Source organism: Papilio xuthus, unplaced genomic scaffold (assembly GCF_000836235.2).
Source record: "Papilio xuthus unplaced genomic scaffold, Pxut_1.1 DF826938.1, whole genome shotgun sequence".
Taxonomy (NCBI): domain Eukaryota; kingdom Metazoa; phylum Arthropoda; class Insecta; order Lepidoptera; family Papilionidae; genus Papilio; species Papilio xuthus.
In genome coordinates, this window is record NW_013531711.1 from 2,924,239 (window position 1) to 2,940,909 (window position 16,671).

The 16,671-nt window shown below is 33.7% G+C and overlaps 2 protein-coding genes across 3 annotated transcripts in view; both read left to right on the forward strand.

The window, feature by feature from the left end:
• Nucleotides 1-6,213, forward strand: part of rsh (Rap GTPase activating protein radish) — a 92,078-nt gene extending 85,865 nt beyond the window's left edge. The window contains exons 15-21 of the mRNA XM_013317401.1: nt 841-1,004; nt 1,263-1,494; nt 1,770-1,931; nt 2,638-2,789; nt 3,783-3,895; nt 4,280-4,462; nt 4,814-6,213. Of these exons, the coding sequence (XP_013172855.1) occupies nt 841-1,004; nt 1,263-1,494; nt 1,770-1,931; nt 2,638-2,789; nt 3,783-3,895; nt 4,280-4,462; nt 4,814-5,329 (1,522 nt within the window). The 3' untranslated portion in view covers nt 5,330-6,213. The remainder of the gene's footprint in view (nt 1-840; nt 1,005-1,262; nt 1,495-1,769; nt 1,932-2,637; nt 2,790-3,782; nt 3,896-4,279; nt 4,463-4,813) is intronic.
• A 1,984-nt stretch (nt 6,214-8,197) lies between these two features.
• The window catches only part of Actn (alpha actinin), a 34,124-nt gene continuing 25,650 nt past the window's right edge, over nt 8,198-16,671 (forward strand). Inside the window, exon 1 of one of the 2 annotated variants that reach the window (XM_013317403.1) lies at nt 8,198-8,463. In XM_013317403.1, coding sequence (XP_013172857.1) covers nt 8,335-8,463 — 129 coding nt within the window. In that variant the 5' untranslated portion in view covers nt 8,198-8,334. The remainder of the gene's footprint in view (nt 8,464-16,671) is intronic. The other variant, XM_013317402.1, reaches the window with a different exon arrangement.

A 16,671-nucleotide genomic window follows, 5' to 3' on the forward strand; every position in this document is an offset into this window, starting at 1 on the left:
ATGTCGACAAGCTAGGACATCACGGACTGTCTTGCCAAAAAAGTGCAGGCCGCTTCTCGAGACATGCCGCACTCAACGATATCATACGTCGGTCTCTTGCCACCGTCAACGTGCCAAGTCTACTAGAGCCGACTGGTGTAGCAAGAGACGATGGCAAGAGACCTGACGGTATGAGTTTGATTCCATGGAAGATGGGTCGGGTGCTGGTATGGGATGCAACCTGTTCAGACACGCTGGCCCCTTCCCATCTACATGGAACCAACAACAGAGCGGGTGCGGCTTGTGAAGCGGCTGAAAATGCAAAAGCATGCAAATACAGGGGTCTAGGCTCCGAATATCATTTTGTCCCATTCGGCGTCGAGACCCTTGGTCCGTGGGGTCCTAGCGCTTTAAGACTTTTTAAGGACATTTCCAAAAAATTAATCGACATCACAGGGGACCGAAGAGCTGGCAGCTACCTCGGTCAAAGAATTAGTTTAGCTGTACAGAGGGGGAACGCTGCCAGTATCTTCGGGACCTTGCCTAAAGGGACTCCTTTTATTAACATATTTTAGTTAATTATTCGGTTTTTTTTTTTTAAATTTTATTTTATATCATAGATTTAAGAGTTTATGTATTATAAGTATATATATGTATAAGGATGTAAATAATTAATAAAGTGATTCCAAGTCAGCTTAAATCACTTTTCTTTTTATGCACACATTTAACATAAAGGATCATTGTGAAAAACTTCGGTTTTGGAACTTTAACAAAGAGAATCTATTAACTTAAAAGTGGAAAGGTAGGGAAATTTTCTAGCAAAGTACGGTACAGTAATCTTCAAATCTTTATCTTCTTCAGAGAATGGCTCCTAACAAAGATAGTGAACGGCGAGCGCGCGTCATACTCTGCTCCGAAGTTCGCGCGCATGCAGGAGCGCACGCGCAGTCAGATGTTGGAGGACATCGTCGCCAACCTGCAGAACCACGCCGAGACTGGACAAATACCCAAACCTTACAGGAGAGGTAATATCGAAAAACTTTGTGCGATTGCATAAGCTTGGAATAAATTAAACTTACTTTCAAATAACTGTGAAACCTGTATATTTAAAATTATAGATAGCTACAAGTTCTTTGTCTTTTACATTTTATGTTTACAAGATTGTTTGTAGTGCAATAAGCTAGCACAGCAATAAGCTATAAGGCGTTAATCACACATTCTCTTTAATGCTTAAAAACTGTAATTTTTAACAATTAATACAATTGAAATGTTTCTCTTTGCAGGATCATGGCGTCCAATAGGTCACATGCGACCCTCGTCTCCTCTCCTGGATTCAGTCAGAGACCAGTTCGAAGACTACGACCAATTAGCGAAGGATTTTACTCGCGTCTTCCTGAACAACGAGCTGAATATCGCGCAGAATGCGCAGCTGTTTGACGTCGTGTTTCTTGTAGGACAATCCAAGCAGAAGACTAAGTTTATCGGAGTTCGTGCTATACTTGGCGTGAGAAGTCGGTAAGCACACGAATTGCAAATGCTTAATAAAAAAACATAAAACTTTAGTGTAAATTTATAAAGAAGCCTACATTATGCGACTGCCTACGTCACCATCAGAAAACTCACAGTGTGTTTCTGAGACCAACATTTCCGTTACAACATATCTCTGTTTTGTCAAATATAATGACAGAGATGAAATATGTTTTATACAGAGATTTTGATCTCAGAAACCTACGATCAGTGTTAGTATTTAGCAGTAAATTAATAAAATTGTATGATATATTTAATTGCAGGGTATTCCAAGAGATGTTGTACGGCATACAGACTGGGTTTGGATCCCCGCAAGTCCCTGTGGCTGAGCTGCTAGCCAGACCTGCGCCCACACTCCTGTCGCCCACACCCGCCCGACAGAAGAGCAGCAACTTCCTACAAGTACCAGATATTGAATCACCGAGGTAAGACACTTCCATTAATGAAGAGACAAGGATGTTCCATGTTGGAAAAATCAGATTGCAGATATTATGTCGGCAGTTTTGATATGGGTGTCCCAAATTTATGAGGATTTGGGAGGAGGGGGAATTGAGAACATTGGCTACTTCATTATATGGCTCATTGTTTAAATATCGTATTGACCGGTCAAAAAATGGCCAGAACATTCTTGAAATTGTACCTTAGATTCCTATCAATTTACCAAATCAAAAATATTTTTATTGCACCTTCAATGAAGTGTCCAATAATAAATTAAAAAGCAGGATTCATAAACAATGTCCACATTTCTTGGTAGAGTTCGCACATTAAAAGTGCCAGATGCTTAATTATCTTAAACAAACAAGAGTAAAAAGTATTTTAAAGCTTCGCATACATTATCTTTTTGATCAAGCATGCACATATAAGTGTGACGCAATATTGAAATCTTGCATTTTTATATTTATTTTCGATAAATTATAAGAAAAAACTCAATTACAACAAGATTTTTAATAATTTCATACATTTGCTTGACTATGCTAATAAAATCAATTAGTTTTTTATTAACTAAATATTTTTTAAAATCTGTTTCTAAAAACTCAAAATTTTTATAACGAAACTATCGCTTGATCAACATCCCATCTGAAGTTTTGTGGTGATCTCGTTACATTTTACTAATAACGTGTATGTTGTCAGGCCGAAGAGCGTACCGAGTTCCCCGATGGTGAAGCGCGCGTTCTCCCGGCTGGGCACGATCACCGCGGGCTGGGGCCGCTCCATCCGCAAGCAGCACTCCCAGCTCAACGCTGATGACAAGAAGAAGTGGGCCAGCTCCCAGGACTGCTCCAGTAAGTACACTGATCACTTAAAGTAATCAAGTATACGTCTTCAAATGTCTTGGTGGCCCAAGGTCAATCACCTTATCACCGTATGCCTTTTCGCCCCGCTACATCTCTGAGTCGCCGAGATATTTGAAAACCACAATACCTTTTCCATCGCTAATTATATATCTTATATTTAGTTTTCTTACTCATCTTAGATTAAAATTCATCTACACATAATACTTACACAGTGACAGTACAAGTCTTTTTCGTCATGACCCTTGCATATAGAACTCTGTGTGAGGTCACCACAACATGTTTCCTCTTCCAAAGCGATCAATGATTCGTCATTTCAGTCAGTTCTTTCACGCTATCGCCTTGTTGTTAGGCTCACATTATTCTTTTGCATTTACTTAACTAAATGTGTATAGTTTAAACACTATAAGAAAACAAATGACATTGAAATCCATTCACATAATAACAGGGCCACTTGTCAATAGAAGTGTGGATAAACGATTTAAAAAAAACCTTGCTTTGCTCTTGGCAATCCTCCATTGCATCGGATGCGCAAAACAACACCGTCAAGGACAAAGCCAAGCAGTAACATTTTTACTATTGTCATACTCATGTTGGGGTTTAAAAACAATAGATGTCACTAAATCTTAATTTACGATACTCCAAATTCAAGTATATTATAACCGCGTGTTTATTTCATGGTCATAATGTAAAAATAAAATCTACAAAATATTATTTTCATCTTTTACTCTGACTCGTTTGTTTTTACTTATCAAAAACATACGTTAGAAGTGTAAATAACCATGAACCAACTTATATAAATGTGGAATCCCACACCTAACGCAAACTTTAAGACCAATTAGTTTATAAAATAACAACCAGTCACGTTCAATACTTTTCTGTTAACAGCAGCACACACGACTCTTATAATACACAGCCATAACTTTTAATTTGTCCACAAAAACAAAACAATTACGACGATTTTCAAAGTTAATTTATTTGCAGATAAAGAAAGTAAAGATAAGGAGAAAGAAAAGAATGCGGCGTTGGCAGTACCAAGACTGTCGGTGTGCGCGGACGCACAAAAAGTCGACCGTGCCAAGCTCGCACAGACTGAGGTGACATTTCTCTCCTACATACGGCTTTATTGTTCAAGTACCATACAGAGTTTTTTGGTATACTGGCTACCGCCTGCAATTCCGTCTGTACGGTATTTTACAAAAACTAAATTAGAAGCCTATTTGTTCTTACAGACTATGTTCTAGATCTATGCCAAAGTTCAGCGTGATCTTTACAGCAATTTTGGAGATACGATGAAACAAATTTCTATTAATCCATCCATTCAAATATTTATATTAGTAATAAAATGTAGTGTATAAATTGAAATTACCCTAGAACACCAGAATGGATACTTCCTCTGCACAAAGTTTAAAAAGTTAGCCGCATAGACTTCTTATAGTCTCTGTGAAGACGCGAATGATGACCGGCAGGCTTTTTTTCAGTTCTCGATAATAGAATTCGATCCGGAAACATTCCGCATACTACTGGACTACTTGCACACGGGAAGCTGTCCCCTGACTTGCGCCTCCATCCCTGGCCTCATCTGCGCCGCGGAGCACTACGACCTGCCCGAACTCCTGCAGGCGTGCTTCCATCATGCCAAACAGTTCCTAAGGATAGAAGTCGTAAGTATTATTTTTACCTCAACATCTATTTACTATTGGTTCCATAGCTCCGTTGCAAATGTGATACAATGCTTTTGGCTACAGAACTCAGGAGGGCCCTTATTTAAATAAAAAAAAGTTCAAAAGTTCGTGACAAAGATCAAGAGCTCTTCACTTAACCTTTGAGTAACTTGAATCAAAGAACACAAGAAGCATCTCGGATTATATGCATTATTGATGTTGTTCAGAAAGTTTATTTTAAATAGACTTACGTTCGAACTAAAGTTTGTATGCAGCCTTATGTACATATCTGTTAGGATTAAATAGCTGTTAATATCTGTTTTGCGTGCCTATACTCTAATGTTTTTTTAGGTTTGTACAATGTTGATATCTTTGGAGAATTATTACTGGCGTTACACTTCAGCATCTGAACTGGTCAACATGATTCTGGCCTTCATTGAACAAAGAGCATACGCTTTGTTCCAAACATCGGAATTTCTAAATCTATCAGAATCGATGGTGCAAATGATAATGTGTCGAAACCTCGAAGTACCGGAGGTGAGAAAATTCGAAGCCATGCTGAGTTGGGCGAGAAACAAAATCAAATCCAAATCTGCAAACAAGACTGACGCCAAAAATGAATTTAAAACTATCATGGAGAGGTTAGCTAGAGACCTAAAACTTTATAGGATTTCACCCCAGGAATTGATAAAAGTAGTTCTACCTTCGAAGGCGATAAAGAACGAACGTATTTTGGAGACATTGATGTATCAGGCGAATTCGGGAATGTATAGAATTCAGGACAGTTATATAGAGGCGTGCCAACAGCGCCTACAGAAACAAGACTCGAGATTCTCCGAGTTTGAAAGTTTCGATTATGGAATTTAAAGCTGTGAGATATCAGAGTATTAGATGTATGACGAGATCGAGTTCTCTTTATTACAGTATATTGACGCGTTCGAAAAGTATTATTGTTATGTATGTATGTACTACTGTAGAGGTGCGAGAAATATTTGTACACATCTCGGATACCTAATCCTTGTTGTTGTTCATTGATAACTATATATTTTTTACATCTAGCTAGACGTGTTCAGTATAATCATCTCTATTTTTGGTACCGAAATTGTACTTAGTCTGGCGAATGATGTGGAAACCTGTAGCTGTTTGTACCTTACTGTATAGTCGTTACATTTTCATTCAATAAATACAAAAGTTATAAAAATTAAAGAAATATTGTCACAATTTTTTAATGTGAATGTTAAAATATAATGGTTTCTTTGTAGAATCCCTGTTATGTCATAAGATGATTTTTAGAATCTCCAACTATGATATGACAATCGGGGAACAGAATACATGTAATATGATTGTTTACAATAAATATTTCAAAATAGTCACGAACAATGAAAATAATATTTTGTAGCTAAGACAAGATAGGATTTTATTGTAATGAGCCCCAAGACTTATGACAGTTTCAGGAAATGTTTTGTATAAAGCGACTGACTACAGCTACATAAGCGAGTTCTAAATGTTAGTTATATAAAATAAAATAACCCTTAAATTATTAATGTTTGAATTAAAAAAATAAAAAATCTAACAAAAATTGAAAAAAAATATGTATGATGTATAATTTAGAGCGATTATTTGTAGGGATAATGTATATTTATTGAATGCTGTTTGCAAAAAGTTTTCATTATGTATGCATCTCTTGTCTAATTCAAATCTGTCTTCCTCTTTTCTGATTTTTTTTTATATTTAAATTTTAAATAATTAATACCAAAGCAACCAGCACTATGTCTCAGATTTACGTTTAAACGGTATTTTTTAAAATTTATTTTGAATCATTAATTTTTATAAAAAAAAACCCTGTTTAAAAATACAGACGAATTAAAAACCTTTTTTTCTTGAAGTCGACTAAAAAAGGCTTCACAAATACTTCATCGCCATTAATATATCTAAATATATTATTTTTATGAAACCCAACTTGTTTACTTCTAAACGACTGTCTGAAGTTAGCTCCCGAAATAGTAGTGCGAAGATTGAAAGAGCGAGACAGACATATATACCAAAGCCAGTGGTGGAACAAAGAAAGAGTGTCTCGCATCTTGCGTGTCATCGCTACTTATAGCCAACTTCAGACACACAAGAATTTGTTACAAAGATTATATATGATTTCAAAAATATGTCTTACTAGCACGTGAATAAAAATAGTACCCACCTATAAACTATCACTTTATTTTTTTATGTATAAACATGTATCCTTTACAATTATTTTTGTATAACCGTAAATTTAAATTAATACTAACGTCTTATGAAAACTGGCACACAAGAAAAAATATATAATTATATTTACAGCAGAATTATTAATAAGTCACATTGATTAATGTATCTAACTCATTATAATTTATTACCGCATAGAAAATATATATTTTCTTCTTGATTCTTTAGCTTTATACTTTTATATTTGCTATATTTACGAATAAAATCATAATTTCCGATATAATATGTATATCTTGATGCATTCATTGTCTAATTGTTTGCTATAGTATTGCTTAAAATCAAATAGTATAAAAATAAGTATATAAATGTTGAAACTTTCTAAATATATATTGAATAAATTATAACTTAATGTATGTGACCACAGATCAAAATGAAATCTTTTTAAATAGGTATTAAATAAGCCTAATACTTTTCTAAAATTGTGGATTAAAAATAATATCTGTAAAATTTTATACTTGTGAAAATATAGAAGGGAAATTCTTCTACTGTTGAAGGCTGGATGTTTTTTGAGATTTGATTTTAATGTATTTGCTCAAAGCTTGAAGAAATTATCACTGGCCAGTAAGAATTAAGAAACCAATTTGTGTATAACGAAGTTTTTATTGACTATTAACCTCCGCCGTCTGTATTGCATGTGAATGTAGTAGTTATCTTCTCAGTTGATGTATGCAATACTCATATTTGTATTTCTAATAGGTTAACTTTGTAGTAACACCAAACGTGTCACGCTCTTGAACGGTTAAATAAAACTTTTCTATTCCAAAATTTTAACCTTCCTGTGATCGTGTATGTTGCTATGAGTATAAATGTGGTATCTTCAGAAAATATCAAGAAAATTATTAAATACGAAATGTTATTTTGCGTGAGCAAGATTATTCAATGAAATTTTATGTGGTGAATAAATTTTTTTGTGTACTTTTTGGTCGTTTTATTTTCTTTGTACACTATCCTTCTAATTATATTAGTATAAAACCGCTTTTAGTTGTTTTATTATCACAGAAAACAACTGCGGGTAGGTTCATAACATGAATATGTAAATATAGTAAGATGTGTTTCAATGATTTGTAAAATAGCAAATTAGAGAATTAAGTACTTCTACGTAATAATCATTTAAAAATACAAATTACGGAAATGCTTATAAATTATTAATTAATTTAAAATATTAAAAACGAGGATGATAATCACCAGGACTGAAAATGTAGTGATGGCAAGTTACGTTCTAGAAAGACTGGAATTTTGCTTTATAACCTGATACAGATAATGGATGGATAATCCAGTACTAATACAAGAAAAGTACTCGACTTGATAGTTGATTTTCCATAAATGTTACTTTTTTAGAACATATCCTGCGCCACAGACTTCCCTATTATTAGACGTACAGTTAACACAGATAAAAAATATGTCGTACTTTCTGTGACGTTTGACAGTTAGGAACGCTGTAACGGAACGTAATGTTCGTAGTTTCGAACGCTGCCGCTGGGAGCGCTTGCGCGCCAGTCGTCTCGCAGCGGGCGTGTGGCCGGCTGCTTGTTGCAGTGCGCGGTGCGAACTAACACACTCGAGTTCGCGGTCATAGGCTCGAACGAACATCGAATTCGACGGTCAGTGCGGTGACCATGATGATGGACAACGGGGTGATAACAAATAACTATGACGGGGTGTACGGGGACGGGTACATGGAACAGGAGGAGGAGTGGGAACGCGAGGGTCTCCTAGACCCGGCATGGGAGAAGCAACAGAAAAAGGTCAGTTGATAAATTGACAAACTAAATGTTAGGCAGCAGAAACCGAACGTTTCAAAAATTCACATGCAAATTCGCGATAAAAATAAAGGCAATATTAACCTTATCGTTGTCGTGACTCACGTTCCTCAATATTTTTCTGCGTTTGTATCGAGTACAGTCCAACAATTAAAACGATGGTGTACAATCGTAAACATAATTTGTAGAATTAAGTGTTATCAAACATATCTAATTAGAAATAAATAAAGTATTAACTAGGTACGTTTTATGATAAATTGGGTAAGATGCAATATATTTAAAAATAATATTTACTTATTTTCACATATAAAAAGTTATTAATATTCTTTTTTAATTTAAATAACGCGCGCTTAGGCTAGAATTTAAAATTAATATTACACATTTCCCGCCGCTAGTTGAAAGTAGATCGCGGCCGTGGACACTATTAAAAGATTTCTTAGAGCTTTAGGAGTGAGCGGGACAACAGCATAGCGCGTCCCGCGGGAGCGAGCGGGTCGGAGAGATGGGAGTCGAATTTCCGTTAGTCATGTCCTAAAATGGGTCCGGCGCAGGCGCCGCTGAAAGCGCGGGCGTCCGTCTTTACGTCACCTAGAATCCCATATTTCAGGAAACCTAGTGGATTTAGCGTCATGTGTCAATGTAAGATGCATTAGTCTGACAATGTATTTGCATATCGTGACCACTATGACGCACTTGCTAGTGAAAGCAGAGCCTAGGTGGGATGTCATAAATAAATTACTCATACTTTTAAAGGACGGATATATGTGGTGTTATTTTGTGTGTATAAATTATACAAAATAATCTAAATAATAGAATCGATTGAAATATTATTTTAAACTTAAGTTCATTGAATGGAGAAGTACATATGTAGGTACCAATCTCTCAAAATGTAAACAATCTCTAATACCTTGACGTTTTAAGAATTAAAAGTTATAAAATTATTTCATTCTAACAATGAAAATGACTTTCATACTAAAATAATTGGGGGGTTATTTCATAATTAATGACATTAAATAAATATTTTTTTAGTGATCAAAAAACTCTTCTTAAATAACCACAGCAGTTTCAAAGTAATTTATGGAATGATGTAAATTTATTTTCAATTAAAGTTTATATAATAGTTATTTTTTATAATTCAAAATGAGTAACATAATGCCTCATTAACAGTTACTGAGTAACAGTAAACAAAACAAAATATTTCAAAAATTATAATAGACAAGTTTAGTTATAACGATAATTATGGCTACACTCGATTAGTTCTGACTCGAACATGTATGAAATAACTTATACAAAAAGTACATTAGCATGATAATTGAGAGGCGTGTACACTGTTCTATCGTTTCAAATCTCGAAGGACTCTAGACTCATACATAAACAAAGAGGCTGCGACACGGTGCATCGCCCGTTCGCGTATGGAGGTTCAATGTCGCGGCCGTGGCTCCAACCCACCCGACCAGTCTCACTAGCGCCCCATCCGCAGTGCCTTCCGCAAGGAGGTCACTAGCACAGACCATCATGTTTACTCCTCTATAATGGTCTCGAAAAAAAAAACGTCATAACGTACTGGCACACGATGCAACGGCAAAATGAAAAAAAAATCAGGTCTTTTTATGTGGCAGCCGTGACCGTGACGTTGTTACTTAATTGGATTGCGTTAATGAAGCTATTAGTATTTTATTAGTTTTAACAATTATGATAAGAATCAGATTTGAAGTCTTCTTTTTTATTATATATAACACATTTTTTTAAATGTAAATAAGATCGATTAAAAACGCCACAGCCATATTGAAGGTAATTCAATAATATGAAGAATATTATACTAGCATAGACATACCAGTACAGTAGGATACAAAATCAGCTGGCAAAATGTAAACACTAACTGGCGCCAGTGTGCCAAAACAGTCCATGCAAAGCCAGCGCTACTCTCCTGGCATAATGTAAACCAGGCATTACATAACAAATGTACCTATAAGGAAAAATTGTATACAACCTCTTATTACGTTTATTTATATTTCCTATTTTTAATCAATTAAAAAATATAATATTAGTCCTGACATTTTTTAAACACGAACTAATAATTTTATAATAAAAACAAAACACAATATTGTGTTTGTTAAGAATGTTGTAGATTATGTTTAGTATGTTTTTAAATTTGTTTTTATAATAATAAAATAACGATGATTAAAATACGCAGCATTTTTCTGTATTTTGGCAAAATTTTTCAATTTATTAATTGCGTCACAAAAACTAATGACAATTCGAAATCTCCTTAAGACGACAAACTTGTATAAATATACATCTACAGGTGCATATCTATGTTTACGAGCATATTAACCTACTAGAATGTTTAGAGTTAACAAACGGTCAAGCAGTTTGAACCCGCTTTCCCCACAAAATATTGAAACTAAGCGATCACATACTGACGATATTTTAGAAATTCTATCAATGAATTTTAAGGCTACAAAATAAAATAAAATTACATAAAATTGAAAATCATACTCGATCTCGGCGTACCTATACTAAAATCATTATTTATTAATATTTCATTATTAAGGACGAAAGCTTATACTTGTCTATATAAAAATAACTATACGTCAATCGATCTTGACGTAAAACACGCAGATCAATGGATAACAAAAGAATTATTATAAAGCCAAGGTTAAAAATTACATCTCGGAATGTACATAATAAAAACATATCGGGAAAATTGATTCACGAATACTTTAGTCAAGCGCTACTGAATAGATATGTATAAAAAATTATCAGTACGAAAATATAATATGTAAATCTTAGATTGTTTTAAGCAAGCAAAGCATTCGAAATACGAACAAACTTTTTTTTTAAACGGCGAAAATGGCCAAAGGTTTTTAAATTTAGAACAAACCAAAAAAAATCCGACAATTAGCTATTGTAATAATTAGATCCAGAAAATTATTACTTTTAATTTACTGTTAAAATGCATCAAATTTGTCATATAGATAAACAAATTATTTTTGTAAAGTTATGATTGTTACAATCTATTACTGTATGACACTTCAATTTTTTTTCTTGTATCTGGCTGTTTTTGGCACCAATTCAATAGTCAATTCCAACAGCTGGATTGTTACAAATCTTGATTAATAAATTCTATGTAAAACGTGTAATTTGCAATAACTAAAAAACACGATACGAATCTTGTTTAAAAAAATGTTAATTTAATTGATAACGGTTTGAATTTATTACTTATTTTTAAAATAAAATATAGGTTTTTTCTAGTTATGTCATAGTTCAGTGTCCAAAGTAACAATATATAAAGACTGCAAAACGTAAATATTGTAAATAATGGAACCACTACCGAATATGGTTAATTTTTTTTTTTGTTTTTTTTTTTTAATAAAAAAGTCGCGTAAAATATTTTTTGTACATGTTGTGTTTATAACATATGAAACATTTAATCATAGTGATCAAAGGACAAAAACCTTTTTGATGTCAAATGTTTACAAAGCCGGCCATGCCACTCCCGCCTACGCACGAGTACAAAATGCGTTGTTGAAATCCAAGTAAAAGGGCGTTGTGTCTGAATGTGTATGGCTTTTGGTGCTCAAGAAATACAATTCTCTAAATTAATATTGATCATTCTATTAACTAAACTTATATCTAATATTAAACAGTTTAGTAATTTAAAGATCTATTAGGTACTATATTATTTAGTCACTAAAAAAACTTTTTTTTTGTAAATACAAAACGAGGACAAGATGTCTATAAAACTTTAAATGTTGTGATTCAACTTTTTCCATAAAAAAATAAAATCAAATATTGTAAGTTATTCGTAGAAAGGAAGTTACGTTTTAATTATGGTACTCTGTTGTGGGCAAACACGTTTTGAACTAAACTAAATCAGTCTACTAATATGTGACATACTAAACTATTGAATTCTATCTTACTAATATTATAAATGCGAACGTTTAGATGAATGGATGAATGTTTGTTTGAAGGTATCTTCAGAACGGCCAAACGAATCCCGATGAAATTTGGCATACATATAAAGCACGGACGGAATTGAGGGCGACAGCTAGTTTTTCATAATTTTAAAGATTACGCTTTTTTATTATTAAAAAAAATAAAAAAAACTATCATTAGAAATGGCAGAAAAACCTATATCTATTGAATAGGACTAAATATAATTATAACAAAGTAAGTCAAGTTTAATTTAAGTAACATGCGATTTTATAATATGAATATGTTTGATGCAAAAACCGGATAATGAATTTCCGAGAAATAACATACTTCCGTATGATTCATTGGAAATTATTCAGGTCAACGAAACTACCTGTGTTTAATTGAAACTTGACAACATCGACATGTGAGTAACCATTGCAACCTTTCGTATGTTGTGACTTCGATATCCAATTCTACACACAAATTAAAAAAAATACTAAATCTCTGCTTAGAGTATTTATGCAATGTGACCATAGCCTTTTGTCACATTTGTCTAATTAAACATGTCGAAAAGACCTTCGATATTTAAATTGTAGTTAAAAATGTCATCCAGAGAAACAAAAAAAAACAATCTTTAATATGAGCAGCATTTGATAGAATTCGTTAACATTTTGGCGAAACATCCATGTCAGACCATAACATTTTCCTTATATACGTCACAAGTATTTCTTAGTCAAAACTAGTGATAGTGTTTCTAGTAAAAACCACAAGACGACAAGACTACGCGCTAACGGCCAGGCTCTGTGGTGCCCTTGCCCACGTCAATAATATTATTTTAAGTGGACCGGTTCTGGCGCGGACGGTCAACTAAGCCTGTACACGTATTCTATTATAGATCTTTCCTCTAGTAGGGAACTTGCATAGTACGTATCTGTAGAACGAGCAAAACCCTTAGGTCCCTTTTGAAATCCATGGACTGAGAATTTGAATTTGTACAAAACATTTGCTATTGCATTTGATTACTGAATATTATTATTGTGAGGCATGTATTCGTCTGTAAGTTTAACTTTCTATAATTTTAATTAAATGTGAATGAGTCAATTGAAGGATAAAAACACTACAACGCACACAGGACATTCCAATGTTATCAACGCACTCGTTATTTCTCGCTGTTATTGTTCCAAAACACCGTGGCTGACGTTTCACACGAGGGCTTAACTGTGAGCAAGTAGTTAAGCAGTATTGTTTTGACGGTTAATCTGTGTTCAAGCAATAGTAGTACTGCTTTATCTTACTGCACTGCTTCATGTTCTACCCTCGAGTGAAACTTGCGTGAGACATAGTCGCCCACGGCTCGAGTTCTGTCAACCTCCTTATCGTGATCGTACCAGCCCATTAACATGGACCATATGTCTCACCTCTACCACGTTCTCTGTTTTAATTTGCTTACGACACAACTTGTTTGTGTTTAAAAAATTAGAGCAGGAAGTTTGCTCAGCGGCATTTTAAAACATTATGTAAGTCAATTTGGATACGTCTTTTGTCGATATTAAATCATCTAACCTTACAACGCCTTTAATACTTCACTCATTGCCTAGATGAAGGCCTTTCCATTCTTTTTGCATTATTGTTGCTAAATTTATACGTCATTAAATACTACGTAGACAATATACCTCTGATTAACAATTTAACCATAGTTTCGTACTTATAGCGAAGAAACGAATAAAAAAATCCAGACGTTAGCATTAGACGTAAAAAGTTAGCTGCGGTTTATTTTCGTAAAAAAATGTTGACAGGCCGAGTTTGACGGGAGAGTGGCAGTGTCGTATGAAGCCAGCCGTTGTTATATTCCTAGCGTAGTGTTGCCAACGTCGTCTATTTTCGTTCCTGTCCTCACGCCCACGCGAATAGCTTACACTCACTTGCAATTATAATTAGAAAATAGTTCCAAACTAAATTTATAACGAACGTATGTTCTCGTGATTTATACATCAGGAAATCATAACGCGAATACGTCATGTTGCTAAAATTAATTGTATTGATTTCTAAATAAACAACGATTAGGCAAGCGTGAATTATACTAGACTAAATTTTAACTAGAAATTACTTACTATTAATATTCTAGGACTGTAATATATAAAGAAATGTTTTAAACATTACTTATGAGCGTTAATATTTTGTCTTGAATTTATAATAATGTTTCGTATTTAAGTGCGTGAATTGCATTTTACGACTTCGGTTACGATACGATACACTATCGCTACTTTACCTTACGAAAAGTGTCGCAAGGTTTAGTTTGAGTATTGATATCTGCGTAAATTAAAAAAAATCACTCGTACGATGAATGGAAGCCGTTCATATTATTTAGATATTTCCCGCCGTCGATCCTAAAAGTGTAAAAGCACAAAAAGAAAGTCTTACGTATCTCATCCCCAAGCCTTCATAGGATTTATAAATAGTTAAAAAAAAGACAATTTAATAATTCAATTACATTGGCCATATCTATTGGCATTGTTATCACTACAGCGGCAACATTCATTGATTATCGACCCAGATAAATCCATCAGCTGTCGTTACGTAGAACGAGGGGAGCTGCGATTGTATTATTATTGCATGGTCCCAACTATTGTCAGTTGACCATGAATCTGGACCTATAGAAATTATATTTTATTTATAATATGTAGAATATAACAGCATTTAAAGCTCAAAGAAAAATAGAATTATCAATGTTAAGTGTTTACGTAATTGTATAGTTATTTAAGGGTCATTTGCCAATGGTATTAATGACAATAGAAATTAAAACGGAATAGAATTGACTGGAAACCTATCATGAGCATGGATAGAAGCCATGTTAACATTCATTGTCTTATTCAAACTTTAGTAAACTGTCAACTGACAGGTCTAGGTTTTTCTAGCATGTGATAAAAATTACGTATCAAAACAGATTAACAAGATTATTCCTTTATCTTATTGCAATTGTACGTTGCTAAAAATATGTTTAATAATATATTTGTCTGATAATAAAAATGAAATTTAAATATAGCTTGACTTCATTCATAGATATAATAATCAAAATAATTGTTTTTCTTTTTAAAAATTCGGTCGTTTAATTTTATTACCGGTCAAAGCAAACACTTTCTTTCTTCACAACGGGTATTTATTTGATATATTGAGTTGAAATGTTATATCAAAACTTTCTCTTATTTTATTCGTATCTTTATATGCCATCTGCCTTACATCGACACATCTGACCTGAACTTTATGCAGGTTTTTTTTTCTAATTCAATCTCGCACATTTTTTTGGGCGATCGTCATTCCTCAATTTCATCATCCAGTAATCGGAGATAAACAGTGGATAAATCTTTAAGATCTGCCAGATTTTCAAGTTTCATGTATCATTTTCAAGACAAACATCCCCAATAGTTAAAATTACCAGTTAATTTCACATCAAGCGATACAGTTTTGCTTTACTTGACTTATTAATCTGCCACGTGCGAAGTATATTTCGTTTCATACCATAACATTAGTAATAGATGACTGTATCGCGTTGATTGTTTTACAAATAGAGATCACAACAAGGCTACTGTTAAATTTGTTCACTGCAGCGCCAGAACACTAGGAATACATCCAATATACAAATATTTATAAAAGATATGTCCGATAGAGAATCTATGATAGAGAAATACTATACTTGGAAATAATGGAACTTAGTACACTGTTAATTGATTCAGAAAAGACATGTATGAAACTGCTATTTAACTATCATGGAAGATTCCGCAACGGTTTAAATAACCTTAACATAATAGCTCGTTTGTGAGCTAATGTAACAATGTATGGATTTAAAGTAACAAACACAAAAAAAGCATCTTATTAAAAATGCTAAATCTATTCCATTTGTATTTCAGTTTCGTAAAAATGTTTATCCTCGTATTCATGTGTATAGCCCTTGACATTGTTTCGACCTTTTTTCACAGACAAGGGAATTGGTGGTGAGACAATTTTACTCTGTTTGCAGAAATCGGAAATATAGTCGGACCTGGATTAACATGAGTCCAAGGGACCGCAATATTTTTTTCGCTTATAGAGGTTCGTATGTATATAATTTTTAGTACCCAACGCAGAGAAATTTGAAACTACAATCATATTTTGTTAGGAATGCTGCAAGACGCAAAAAAGTAATTTTTATTGTAATGTTGGCTACTCTGTGCAAGAAAAATAGTAAGCTATATTTATACCTTAACTTAAAATTCCACCAACAAATCTCTATCATAAAAA